The sequence below is a fragment of the Coregonus clupeaformis genome, chromosome 17, assembly GCF_020615455.1.
Source record: "Coregonus clupeaformis isolate EN_2021a chromosome 17, ASM2061545v1, whole genome shotgun sequence".
Classification (NCBI taxonomy): Eukaryota; Metazoa; Chordata; class Actinopteri; order Salmoniformes; family Salmonidae; genus Coregonus; species Coregonus clupeaformis.
In genome coordinates, this window is record NC_059208.1 from 21175084 (window position 1) to 21188301 (window position 13218).

Below are 13218 nucleotides of genomic sequence, written 5' to 3' on the forward strand. Positions count from 1 at the left end.
AACAGGAGCTAGAGAGTGGAGACATAGGTGATATGTCTACAATATTACAGTCCTGCATCCTGCCCACACAGCACTGCAATAGGGAAGACAAGCATCAACCCTCTTATGATATTTCATATTTTAAGCATCAACCCTCCCCTCAGCCCACCTCTCTGCCCTCAGCCCTCCACTCAGCCCTCAGCCCTCCACTCAGCTCTCTGACCTCAAACCTCCTCTCTGCCCTCAACTTTCCACTCAGCCCTCAGCCCTCCTCTCAGCCCTCCACTCAGCCCTCCTCTCTGCCCTCAAACCTCCCCTCAGCCCTCCTCTCTGCCCTCAGCCCTCCACTCAGCTCTCTGACCTCAAACCTCCTCTCTGCCCTCAACCCTCCTCTCTGCCCTCAGCCCTCCTCTCTGCCCTCAATCCTCCTCTCAGCCCTCAACCCTCCTCTCTGCCCTCAGCCCTCCACTCAGCCCTCAGCCCTCCTCTCTGCCCTCAACCCTCCTCTCTGCCCTCAACCCTCCTCTCTGCCCTCAGCCCTCCTCTCAGCCCTCCTCTCTGCCCTCAGCCCTCCTCTCAGCTCTCTGCCCTCCTCTCAGCTCTCTGCCCTCCTCTCTGCCCTCAAATCTCCTCTCTGCCCTCAGCCCTCCTCTCAGCCCTCCTCTCAGCCCTCCTCTCAGCCCTCCTCTCTGCCCTCCTCTCTGCCCTCAGTCCTCCTCTCAGCCCTCCTCTCAGCCCTCCTCTCAGCCCTCCTCTCTGCCCTCCTCTCAGCCCTCCTCTCAGCTCTCTTCCCTCCTCTCTGCCCTCAGTCCTCCTCTCTGCCCTCCTCTCTGCCCTCAGCCCTCCTCTCAGCTCTCAGCCCTCCTCTCAGCCCTCCTCTCAGCCCTCCTCTCTGCCCTCCTCTCAGCCCAGGCTCCCAACCCAGTCTCAGGATGTGTCCCAAGTGGCACCCTAGACATTCCATTTATAGTGCACTACTTTTGACGGGAGCCCTATTGTCCCAGGTCAGAAGTAGTGCACCATGAAGGGAATGAGGGCCATTTGGGACACAAGCTCAGTGTCTTGTCCTGACTTGAGCTGAACGGTGAACCTGACACTGATTCAGACACAGAGGAGAATTACTGCTAATTCAATTGCTGACATTTGAGAGGAAGATCAATCATTTTGGTGACTTTGTAAAGGACATTTTAATTTAAAACTGGTGAACGGCACACAAAAGAAATGTACTGTGTGATTCCACTTGTATAATAGGATGAAAAGTCCCATGCACCGTTCACCTTGTCGTCATGTTCACGTATTCAGCACTTTAATATAATCAGCTCTGGTTCTCTTGACTGTGGCACATCAGAGTTGTCTCCCATCCTAGGAGCGACCAGGCCCAACCCTGCTTATCTATCATCAGAGACAAGCCAGCAGTGAGTTGCAGCAGGATAGTACTGTATGGAGACTGCTTGCTGCCTGCTTGCTGCCTGTTGGCTGCCTGTTGGCTCAGTACAGGCTCTGAGATGCAATCTCTTTCCAGTTTGCTAGGCTGTGTAGTGCAGAGCACGCTGTTTCCAGTTTGCTAGGCTGTGTAGTGCAATCTATATCCTAGCCAATCATACCCTATGACAGCAATGGGGATCACAAATCACAATTTTGTCCAGAACTGCGAGAATATGTCCGATATTCACCTCGCATCCTCAACAGACCAGGCTTCCGCCCAAATGGCACCATATTTCCTATATTGTTTCCAGTTTGCTGGGCCGTGTAGTGCAGAGCGTGCTGTTACCAGTTTGCTGGGCTGTGTAGTGCAGAGTGTGCTGTTTCCAGTTTGCTGGGCCGTGTAGTGCAGAGCGTGCTGTTTCCAGTTTGCTGGGCCGTGTAGTGCAGAGCGTGCTGTTTCCAGTTTGCTGGGCCGTGTAGTGCAGAGCGTGCTGTTTCCAGTTTGCTGGGCTGTGTAGTGCAGAGCGTGCTGTTTCCAGTTTGCTGGGCCATGTAGTGCAGAGCGTGCTGTTTCCAGTTTGCTGGGCCATGTAGTGCAGAGCGTGCTGTTTCCAGTTTGCTGGGCCGTGTAGTGCAGTGTGCTGTTTCCAGTTTGCTGGGCCGTGTAGTGCAGAGCGTGCTGTTTCCAGTTTGCTGGGCCGTGTAGTGCAGAGCGTGCTGTTTCCAGTTTGCTGGGCCGTGTAGTGCAGAGCGTGCAGTGTTTTTGTGCTCTTCCCGTGCCCTGTGTCTGTGTGACAGCAGGACAATGGGCTGACCAGGGAGCAGGCAGGCAGGGCTCCAACTCCAGAGAGACTGCATCATCGCTGGATTCACACCCACCACCCACACCCTGCCTCTGTCTGGATTCCTCTCCTCCGCTGGCACAGGCCATACTGGGACAAAACCAATAACTAGCCTACTAATTTTGCTGCACTTGTTCATTGTCTTACATCAGATTCCGCCTGCACTGATCTGTCTCGTATCTCGCAAAGGATAATGCGATAGATCAGAAGTAGTCTGGCTACAATGGACGGATAAAACATTCAAAATATTACCTAGGTGACATCGTCTGCTGAACCCCATTTCTGCTTCAAAACTGTCTGAATTAATCTAAGCTAAAACAGTAAATATGTCAATGTTCGTTTTTTTGGTGAGGAAGCCTTAGTTGCCCCATTTTACATCTACAGTGAGGGAAAAAAGAATTTGATCCTCTGCTGATTTTGTACGTTTGCCCACTGACAAAGACATGATCAGTCTATAATTTTAATGTTAGGTTTATTTGAACAGTGAGAGACAGAATAACAACAAAAAAATTCAGAAAAACGCATGTCAGAAATGTTATAAATTGATTTGCATTTTAATGAGGGAAATAAGTATTTGACCCCTCTGCAAAACATGACTTAGTCCTTGGTGGCAAAACCCTTGTTGGCAATCACAGAGGTCAGACGTTTCTTGTAGTTGGCCACCAGGTTTGCACACATCTCAGGAGGGATTTTGTCCCACACCTCTTTGCAGATCTTCTCCAAGTCATTAAGGTTTCCAGGCTGACGTTTGGCAACTCGAACCTTCAGCTTCCTCCACAGATTTTCTATGGGATTAAGGTCTGGAGACTGGCTAGGCCACTCCAGGACCTTAATGTGCTTCTTCTTGAGCCACTCCTTTGTTGCCTTGGCCGTGTGTTTTGGGTCATTGTCATGCTGGAATACCCATCCACGACCCATTTTCAATGCCCTGGCTGAGGGAAGGAGGTTCTCACCCAAGATTTGACGGTACATGGCCCCGTCCATCGTCCCTTTGATGCGGTGAAGTTGTCCTGTCCCCTTAGCAGAAAAACACCCCCAAAGCATAATGTTTCCACCTCCATGTTTGACGGTGGGGATGGTGTTCTTGGGGTCATAGGCAGCATTCCTCCTCCTCCAAACACGGCGAGTTGAGTTGATGCCAAAGAGCTTGATTTTGGTCTCATCTGACCACAACACTTTCACCCAGTTCTCCTCTGAATGATTCAGATGTTAATTGGCAAACTTCAGACGGCATGTATATGTGCTTTCTTGAGCAGGGGGACCTTGCGGGCGCTGCAGGATTTCAGTCCTTCACAGCGTAGTGTGTTACCAATTGTTTTCTTGGTGACTATGGTCCCAGCTGCCTTGAGATCATTGACAAGATCCTCCCGTGTAGTTCTGGGCTGATTCCTCACCGTTCTCATGATCATTGCAACTCCACGAGGTGAGATCTTGCATGGAGTCCCAGGCCGAGGGAGATTGACAGTTCTTTTGTGTTTCTTCCATTGGCGAATAATCGCACCAACTGTTGTCACCTTCTCACCAAACTGCTTGGCGATGGTCTTGTAGCCCATTCCAGCCTTGTGTAGGTCTACAATCTTGTCCCTGACATCCTTGGAGAGCTCTTTGGTCTTGGCCATGGTGGAGAGTTTGGAATCTGATTGATTGATTGCTTCTGTGGACAGTTGTCTTTTATACAGGTAACAAGCTGAGATTAGGAGCACTCCCTTTAAGAGTGTGCTCCAAATCAAATCAAATCAAATCAAATCAAATTGTATTGGTCACATGCGCCGAATACAACAGGTGCAGACATTACAGTGAAATGCTTACTTACAGCCCTTAACCAACAGTGCATTTATTTTAAACAAAAAAGTAAGAATAAAACAACAACAAAAAAGTGTTGAGAAAAAAAGAGCAGAAGTAAAATAAAGTGACAGTAGGGAGGCTATATATACAATAAAATAAAGTGACAGTAGGGAGGCTATATATACAGGGGGGTACCGTTGCATAGTCAATGTCGGGGGCACCGGCTAGTTGAGGTAGTTGAGGTAATATGTACATGTGGGTAGAGTTAAAGTGACTATGCATAAATACTTAACAGAGTAGCAGCAGCGTAAAAAGGATGGGGTGGGGGGGGCAGTGCAAATAGTCCGGGTAGCCATGATTAGCTGTTCAGGAGTCTTATGGCTTGGGGGTAGAAGCTGTTGAGAAGTCTTTTGGACCTAGACTTGGCACTCCGGTACCGCTTGCCGTGCGGTAGCAGAGAGAACAGTCTATGACTAGGGTGACTGGAGTCTTTGACAATTTTGAGGGCCTTCCTCTGACACCGCCTGGTATAGAGGTCCTGGATGGCAGGGAGCTTTGCCCCAGTGATGTACTGGGCCGTACGCACTACCCTCTGTAGTGCCTTGCGGTCAGAGGCCAAGCAGTTGCCATACCAGGCGGTGATGCAACCAGTCAGGATGCTCTCGATGGTGCAGCTGTAGAATTTTTTTGAGGATCTGAGGACCCATGCCAAATCTTTTTAGTCTCCTGAGGGGGAATAGGCTTTGTCGTGCCCTCTTCACGACTGTCTTGGTGTGTTTGGACCATGATAGTTCGTTGGTGATGTGGACACCAAGGAACTTGAAGCTCTCAACCTGTTCCACTACAGCCCCGTCGATGAGAATGGGGGCGTGCTCAGTCCTCTTTTTTTCCTGTAGTCCACAATCATCTCCTTTGTCTTGGTCACGTTGAGGGAGAGGTTGTTGTCCTGGCACCACACGGCCAGATCTCTGACCTCCTCCCTATAGGCTGTCTCATCGTTGTCGGTGATCAGGCCTACCACTGTTGTGTCGTCGGCAAACTTAATGATGGTGTTGGAGTCGTGCCTGGCCATGCAGTCATGGGTGAACAGAGAGTACAGGAGGGGACTGAGCACGCACCCCTGAGGGGCCCCCGTGTTGAGGATCAGTGTGGCAGATGTGTTGTTACCTACCCTTACCACCTGGGGGGCGGCCCGTCAGGAAGTCCAGGATCCAGTTGCAGAGGGAGGTGTTTAGTCCCAGGATCCTTAGCTTAGTGATGAGCTTAGAGGGCACTATGGTGTTGAATGCTGAGCTGTAGTCAATGAATAGCATTCTCACGTAGGTGTTCCTCTTGTCCAGGTGGGAAAGGGCAGTGTGGAGTGCGATAGAGATTGCATCATCTGTGGATCTGTTGGGGCGGTATGCAAATTGGAGTGGGTCTAGGGTTTCTGGGATTATGCTGTTGATGTGAGCCATGACCAGTCTTTCAAAGCACTTCATGGCTACAGACGTCAGTGCTACGGGTCGGTAGTCATTTAGGCAGGTTATCTTAGAGTTCTTGGGCACGGGGACTATGGTGGTCTGCTTGAAACATGTTGGTATTACAGACTCAGTCAGGGACATGTTGAAAATGTCAGTGAAGACACTTGCCAGTTGGTCAGCACATGCTCGGAGTACACGTCCTGGTAATCCGTCTGGCCCTGCGGCCTTGTGAATGTTGACCTGCTTAAAAGTCTTATTCACATCGGCTACGGAGAGCGTGATCACATAGTCGTCCGGAACAGCTGGTGCTCTCATGCATGCTTCAGTGTTGCTTGCCTCGAAGCGAGCATAGAAGTGGTTTAGCTCGTCTGGTAGGCTTGTGTCACTGGGCAGCTCGGCGGCTGTGCTTCCCTTTGTAGTCTGTAATAGTTTTCAAGCCCTGCCACATCCGACGAGCGTCAGAGCCAGTGTAGTATGATTCAATCTTAGACCTGTATTGACTCTTTGCCTGTTTGATGGTTCGTCGGAGGTCATAGCGGGATTTCTTATAAGCGTCCGGGTTAGAGTCCCGTTCCTTGAAAGCGGCAGCTCTACCCTTTAGCTCAGTGCGGATGTTTCCTGTAATCCATGGCTTCTGGTTGGGGTATGTACGTACGGTCACTGTGGGGACGACATCATCGATGCACTTATTGATGAAGCCAGTGACTGATGTGGTGTACTCCTCAATGCTGTCTGAAGAATCCCGGAACATGTTCCAGTCTGTGCTAGCAAAACAGTCCTGTAGCTTAGCATCTGCGTCATCTGACCACTTTTTTATTAGCCGAATCACTGGTGCTTCCTGCTTCAGTTTTTGCTTATAAGCAGGAATCAGGAGGATAGAGTTATGGTCAGATTTGCCAAATGGAGGGCGAGGGAGAGCTTTGTATGCGTCTCTGTGTGTGGAGTAAAGGTGGTCTAGAGTTTTTTCCCCTCTGGTTGCACATTTTAACATGCTGGTAGAAATGAGGTAGAACGGATTTAAGTTTCCCTGCATTAAAGTCCCCGGCTACTAGGAGCGCTGCATCTGGATGAGCGTTTTCCTGTTGATTAATGGCCTTGTACAACTCATTCAGTGCAATCTTAATGCCAGCATTGGTTTGTGGTGGTAAATAGACAGCTATGAAAAATATAGATGAAAACTCTCTTGGTAAATAGTGTGGTCTACAGCTTATCATAAGATACTCTACCTCAGGCGAGCAAAACCTTGAGACTTCCTTAGTATTTGATTTTGTGCACCAGCTGTTGTTTACAAATATACACGGACCGCCGCCCCTCGTCTTACCGGAGTCTGCCGTTCTGTCCTGCCGATGTAGCGTATAGCCTGCTAGCTGAATGTTGTCATTGTTGTCGTTCAGCCACGACTCCGTGAAACATAAGATATTACAGTTTTTAATGTCCCGTTGGTAGGATAACCGTAATCTTAAATCGTCCATTTTATTCTCAAAAGCTTGAACGTTGGCTAATAGGATTGATGGGAGAGGCAGTTTACTCGTTCGCCGTCGGATCCTTACAAGGCACCCGGATCTGCGTCCACGATATCTCCGTCTCTTCCTCACGCGAATGACGGGGATCTGGGCCTTGTCGGGAGTCTGTAGAATATCCTTCGCGAACGCCTCGTTGAAGAAAAAGTCTTCGTCCAATACCAGGTGAGTAATCGCTGTCCTGATATCCAGAAGCTCTCTTTGGTTATAAGAGACGATGGCAGAAACATTATGTACAAAATAAATTACAAATAACGCGGAAAAACACACATAATAGTACAATTGGTTAGAGGGCTGTAAAACGGCATCTCAGCTCGTTACCTGTATAAAAGATACCTGGGAGCCAGAAATCTTTCTGATTGAGAGGGGGTCAAATACTTATTTCCCTCATTAAAATGCATATCAATTTATAACATTTTTGACATGCGTTTTTCTGGATTTTGTTGTTGTTATTCTGTCTCTCACTGTTCAAATAAACCTACCATTAAGATTATAGACTGATCATTTCTTTGTCAGTGGGCAAACGTACAAAATCAGCAGGGGATCATATACTTTTTTCCCTCACTGTAGCTAAGGTTTATTGTGCTTCAATGAGCAGTATTTCTGAAGTTTGACTATGTGCACGAAAACTAGCATAAAACAGCCGAGCCAGTCACTGAAATGATATTTGACTGAAACGATGCTGCTAACCAACCAGCTATCTACTTAGTACTGAACACACAATGTTGAATCTTCCAACAAAAGCTAGCTAGCAAGCTACTGTAGCAAGTAATGCTAATGCTAATGTTATTATGAGTTTTCATGAAGCAGCTGTTCCTCCCGAGTCAGACCCCAAAAATACGATCACGGAGAAACATACTGATCTATGGACTGATTTTTGCTAACAGTCAGTTCGTCTTAATTGCGGGGCTGCATGTCTACAACTTCAGGGTAATTTAAACAGGGTAAGCAAGCTTTTTATGTCAGTGAAGGAGGAGCTAGCTGACTAGCTAGCTAGTTATGTCAGTAAGCTAGCTACAACAGTTAGCTACACAGCTGATCAAGTCACTGCCTGGCGACCAACATCCTGGCACAGAATGTGTGCAGGAGATAGCCACCGCTTTGTTTTTATTTTCTCACAATTGCAAATTATTAAATCACTGTCAACGTTTGTAAAAATGTAGCTAGCTAGTTATTCTGCCTATTTCATGGAGAGTCATACGAGAGCACAGAGATATTTTTTGAATGGCGGATGCTCTATATTTGAATAGGAGTTCCACATCCTACAAGACAGAATGGTGGAGGGACGAGCGACTGGGAGGAGTGTCTAGGGTTCTTCGTAGGCCTAGCTACATGGTCTGTAACCTGATTTTAAGATGTGCATCTATGTGAGAAATCAGCGTATGAGGACCGTGTTGTATGTACACGTGCCCAGGAGACAGCAACCTTACCTTAGGTCCAGGGCCACCTCAGTCAGGACTCGCTTGGTTGGCCTGTCCAAGCAGATTAGTCTTCGTTCAAAATGGTGACCCAAAATACACTAAGAAAACTACAAAGAGGTGGGCCTAACTAAAGAATTTGACTAACACAAAGAGGCGGGCCTAACTAAAGAGGTTGACTAACACAAAGAGGCGGGCCTAACTAAAGAGGTTGACTAACACAAAGAGGCGGGCCTAACTAAAGAGTTTGACTAACACAAAGAGGCGGGCCTAACTAAAGAGTTTGACTAACACAAAGAGGCGGGCCTAACTAAAGAGTTTGACTAACACAAGAGGCGGGCCTAACTAAAGAGTTTGACTAACACAAAGAGGCGGGGCCTAACTAAAGAGGTTGACTAACACAAAGAGGCGGGCCTAACTAAAGAGGTTGACTAACACAAAGAGGCGGGCCTAACTAAAGAGGTTGACTAACACAAAGAGGCGGGCCTAACTAAAGAGTTTGACTAACACAAAGAGCCGGGCCTAACTAAAGAGTTTGACTAACACAAAGAGGCGGGCCTAACTAAAGAGGTTGACTAACACAAAGAGGCGGGCCTAACTAAAGAGGTTGACTAACACAAAGAGGCGGGCCTAACTAAAGAGTTTGACTAACACAAAGAGGCGGGCCTAACTAAAGAGTTTGACTAACACAAAGAGGCGGGCCTAACTAAAGAGGTTGACTAACACAAAGAGGCGGGCCTAACTAAAGAGTTTGACTAACACAAAGAGGCGGGCCTAACTAAAGAGTTTGACTAACACAAGAGGCGGGCCTAACTAAAGAGTTTGACTAACACAAAGAGGCGGGCCTAACTAAAGAGGTTGACTAACACAAAGAGGCGGGCCTAACTAAAGAGTTTGACTAACACAAAGAGGCGGGCCTAACTAAAGAGTTTGACTAACACAAAGAGGCGGGCCTAACTAAAGAGGTTGACTAACACAAAGAGGCGGGCCTAACTAAAGAGTTTGACTAACACAAAGAAACTAAGAAAAACTGTCTGAGAGGCTTCTGGCCTCCTCTCTCAGAATCAACTTGATCGCTCGCACCTGAGGAATTATCAAGGCTGCCTGGCAGAACCCAGCCATGACCCGGTTGGTGTTGCCACCTGGGGTTGAAGTGTGGAAGTGTATCATGGTAGTGTGTTTGTCTATGTCCTAACATAAACCTTCCCCCACATCATAACAATACACACACACACACACGCACACAACAGCGTACACACACACACACACACACATGCATACACACACTGCATACTTTAAATGACTGAACTGTAGAACAATAGCAGCCCTGCCTGGATGGATCCACATTGTGGGTTGTTTTGGTATTTTGAAAGTTATATATCTTGAAAAATTGATTGCTGACATGCAAAACATTTTGGGACTATATAAAAAATTGACTAATGAAACAAATGCAAACATATCGTTTTTGGATGGAGTTTTCCTTTAAGTCCTGAGTCCTAACCCCTTGGCACAGTTATGCAGGCTTTATGGCTTAGTTACACAAGTGAGAGTAGGATTTGATTCATGGATGGCTTTAGTCGTATAGTCAGTCAGAGTTGGCTTTATGTCTTTCAAGGGATTTGGAGATTAAGGAGCATTCAGAGCCGCCCCCTGTACTGAGAGTGTTGGCACAATGACGGCCCAAGCTAAAGAGAGAGTGAGTGTGTGTGTGTGAGTGTGTGTGTGTGAGTGTGTGTGTGTGTGTGAGTGTGTGTGTGAGTGTGTGTGTGAGTGTGTGTGTGTGTGTTTGTGTGGGCACCAGCCCAACCCTAAGAGACTTAGCTGATTACTGGCATTGGAGGCACCATCGGAGGTGTTCTGCCTGATAGGAATAATTGAACTGAACTACCTCCTATTCTACAGTTACCAGGATTTACAGTCAGTTATATGAAACAATAACTATAGTTACCAGGATTTACAGTCAGTTAAATGAAACAATAATTATAGTTACCTGAGGGCCTCCCGAGTGGTGCATCGGTCTAAGGCACTGCATCGCAGTGCTTGAGGCGTCACTACAGCCCCGGGTTCGATCCCAGGCTGTGTCATAGCCGGCCGTGACCGGATATCACAAAATTGTGGAGAAAAAGGGGTAAAAGTAACACACAAAAAAACACCTATAGTTACCAGGACTTTACAGTCAGTTATATGAAACCATAACTGAAAGATCCTAAACAATACTTTGTTCTGTGTTTCTCCCTGACAGTGACAAACAAGCACCACTTTGTGGATGGAGGACTGCTGTACCAGTTCAGACTGAACTTCAGGAGGAGACGGCGTCTGATGGAGCTGCTGAACGAGCGCTGTCGTACCATCCCAGAGAGCCATGACAGCCCCTTCTGTCTCCGCAAACAGAACCCAGAGGGAGGCAACACCAGCTTCCTATCTGGTAAACCTAATTGTCTAACGATCCATCAAATGTAGGTATAAAGCCCTTTTTACATCAGGACTTGTTGTAACCACACCATCTAGTAACACTGGGGCTGAATCCCACTACAACCCTTAGCCCCTACTCACTAGGCACTATCTACAGTCACACTGGGGCTGAATCCCACTACAACCCTTAGCCCCTACTCACTAGGCACTATCTACAGTCACACTGGGGCTGAATCCCACTACAACCCCTACTCCCTACTCCCTAGGCACTATCTACAGTTACACTGGGGCTGAATCCCACTACAACCCCTACTCCCTACTCCCTACTCCCTAGGCACTATCTACAGTCACACTGGGGCTGAATCCCACTACAACCCCTAGCCCCTACTCCCTAGGCACTATCTACAGTCACACTGGGGCTGAATCCCACTACAACCCCTAGCCCCTACTCCCTACTCCCTAGGCATTATCTACAGACACACTGGGGCTGAATCCCACTACAACCCCTAGCCCCTACTCCCTACTCCCTAGGCACTATCTACAGTCACACTGGGGCTGAATCCCACTACAACCCCTAGCCCCTACTCCCTAGGCATTATCTACAGACACACTGGGGCTGAATCCCACTACAACCCCTAGCCCCTACTCCCTACTCCCTAGGCACTATCTACAGACACACTGGGGCTGAATCCCACTACAACCCCTAGCCCCTACTCCCTAGGCACTATCTACAGTCACACTGGGGCTGAATCCCACTACAACCCCTAGCCCCTACTCCCTACTCCATGGCACTATCTACAGACACACTGGGGCTGAATCCCACTACAACCCATAGCCCCTACTCCCTACTCCATGGCACTATCTACAGTCACACTGGGGCTGAATCCCACTACAACCCTTAGCCCCTACTCCCTACTCCCTAGGCACTATCTACAGTCACACTGGGGCTGAATCCCACTACAACCCTTAGCCCCTACTCCCTAGGCACTATCTACAGTCACACTGGGGCTGAATCCCACTACAACCCTTAGTCCCTACTCCCTAGGCACTATCTACAGTTACACTGGGGCTGAATCCCACTACAACCCCTACTCCCTACATTTACATCATTTACATGTACTCATCATTTACATCCCTACTCCCTACTTGTCTGAATATCTGAGAAGACTGTGAAGGCTTAACCAATGTGATGATTGGTTCTCCTTGCCTTCTAAAAGGCTTGGTGGATGTTTGGCCATATTGCTTACAGACACCTATCCAATCATTTTGGACCTACGGGAGTGCTGTAGAGTGTACAGTATGTGGGTAAAGGCCATCAGTAGGTTTTAAGACCCATAATGAGAAGCTAAAGTCAGCTAAATTAACAACCTCGTCAGCTACATTCTTTTAATATCCCCTTCAGAAGGAGCTGGCAGACAAAGCAATTATACCAAACGGTTACAGACTCCTAATGACGAGAATCTTCCAAGGTTACAGAGGAAAGTGCGGTACTGTGAGTTCCTCTAAGTTCCAGTTAACTGTTGTGGTCTGTCTCTTATCGTTGAGACTCACTGGAATGAGGAAGGAATGAGGGAACAGCCCCTCGACAATTTACAGATGTGTGCTACCTGCTGCTGGCTTTGGTTCCTGACAAAAACATCTATATGTGAGGGATTTTTGCAAAACATATGATGCTATTAACACGGTCGTGGTTTTAAAGCTGCACTTCACTGTGTCACACTAACACATGGACAACAGGCTCTCACTTTAAACAAACAACTGTGGCTTTATAGAGACTTCATAACATGTTCATAAGCACTACACATAGATGCAACAAAATGTTTTTTTTCATTCTCTATGTTCAGCAGGATTCTCTATGTTCAGCTGATTCTCTATGTTCAGCAGGATTCTCTATGTTCAGCTGGATTCTCTATGTTCAGCTGATTCTCTATGTTCAGCTGGATTCTCTATGTTCATCAGGATTCTCTATGTTCATCAGGATTCTCTATGTTCAGCAGGATTCTCTATGTTCAGTAGGATTCTCTATGTTCAGATGGATTCTCTATGTTCAGATGGATTCTCTATGTTCAACTGGATTCTCTATGTTCATCAGGATTCTCTATGTTCAGCTGATTCTCTATGTTCAGCAGGATTCTCTATGTTCAGCAGGATTCTCTATGTTCAGCTGATTCTCTATGTTCAGCAGGATTCTCTATGTTCAGCTGATTCTCTATGTTCAGCACGATTCTCTATGTTCAGCAGGATTCTCTATGTTCTGCAGGATTCTCTATGTTCAGCAGATTCTCTATGTTCTTCAGGATTCTCTATGTTCACTGGAATGAGGAAGGAATGAGGGAACAGCCCCTCGACAACTTACAGATGTGTGCTACCTGCT

General features: G+C 47.5%; 1 protein-coding gene across 2 annotated transcripts in view; it reads left to right on the plus strand.

Moving 5' to 3' along the window:
- Positions 1-13218, plus strand: part of deptor (DEP domain containing MTOR-interacting protein) — a 78843-nt gene that overhangs the window by 29045 nt on the left and 36580 nt on the right. For both annotated transcript variants that reach the window (XM_041902527.2, XM_041902526.2), the window contains exon 6: positions 10675-10857. In XM_041902527.2, coding sequence (XP_041758461.1) covers positions 10675-10857 — 183 coding nt within the window. The remainder of the gene's footprint in view (positions 1-10674; positions 10858-13218) is intronic.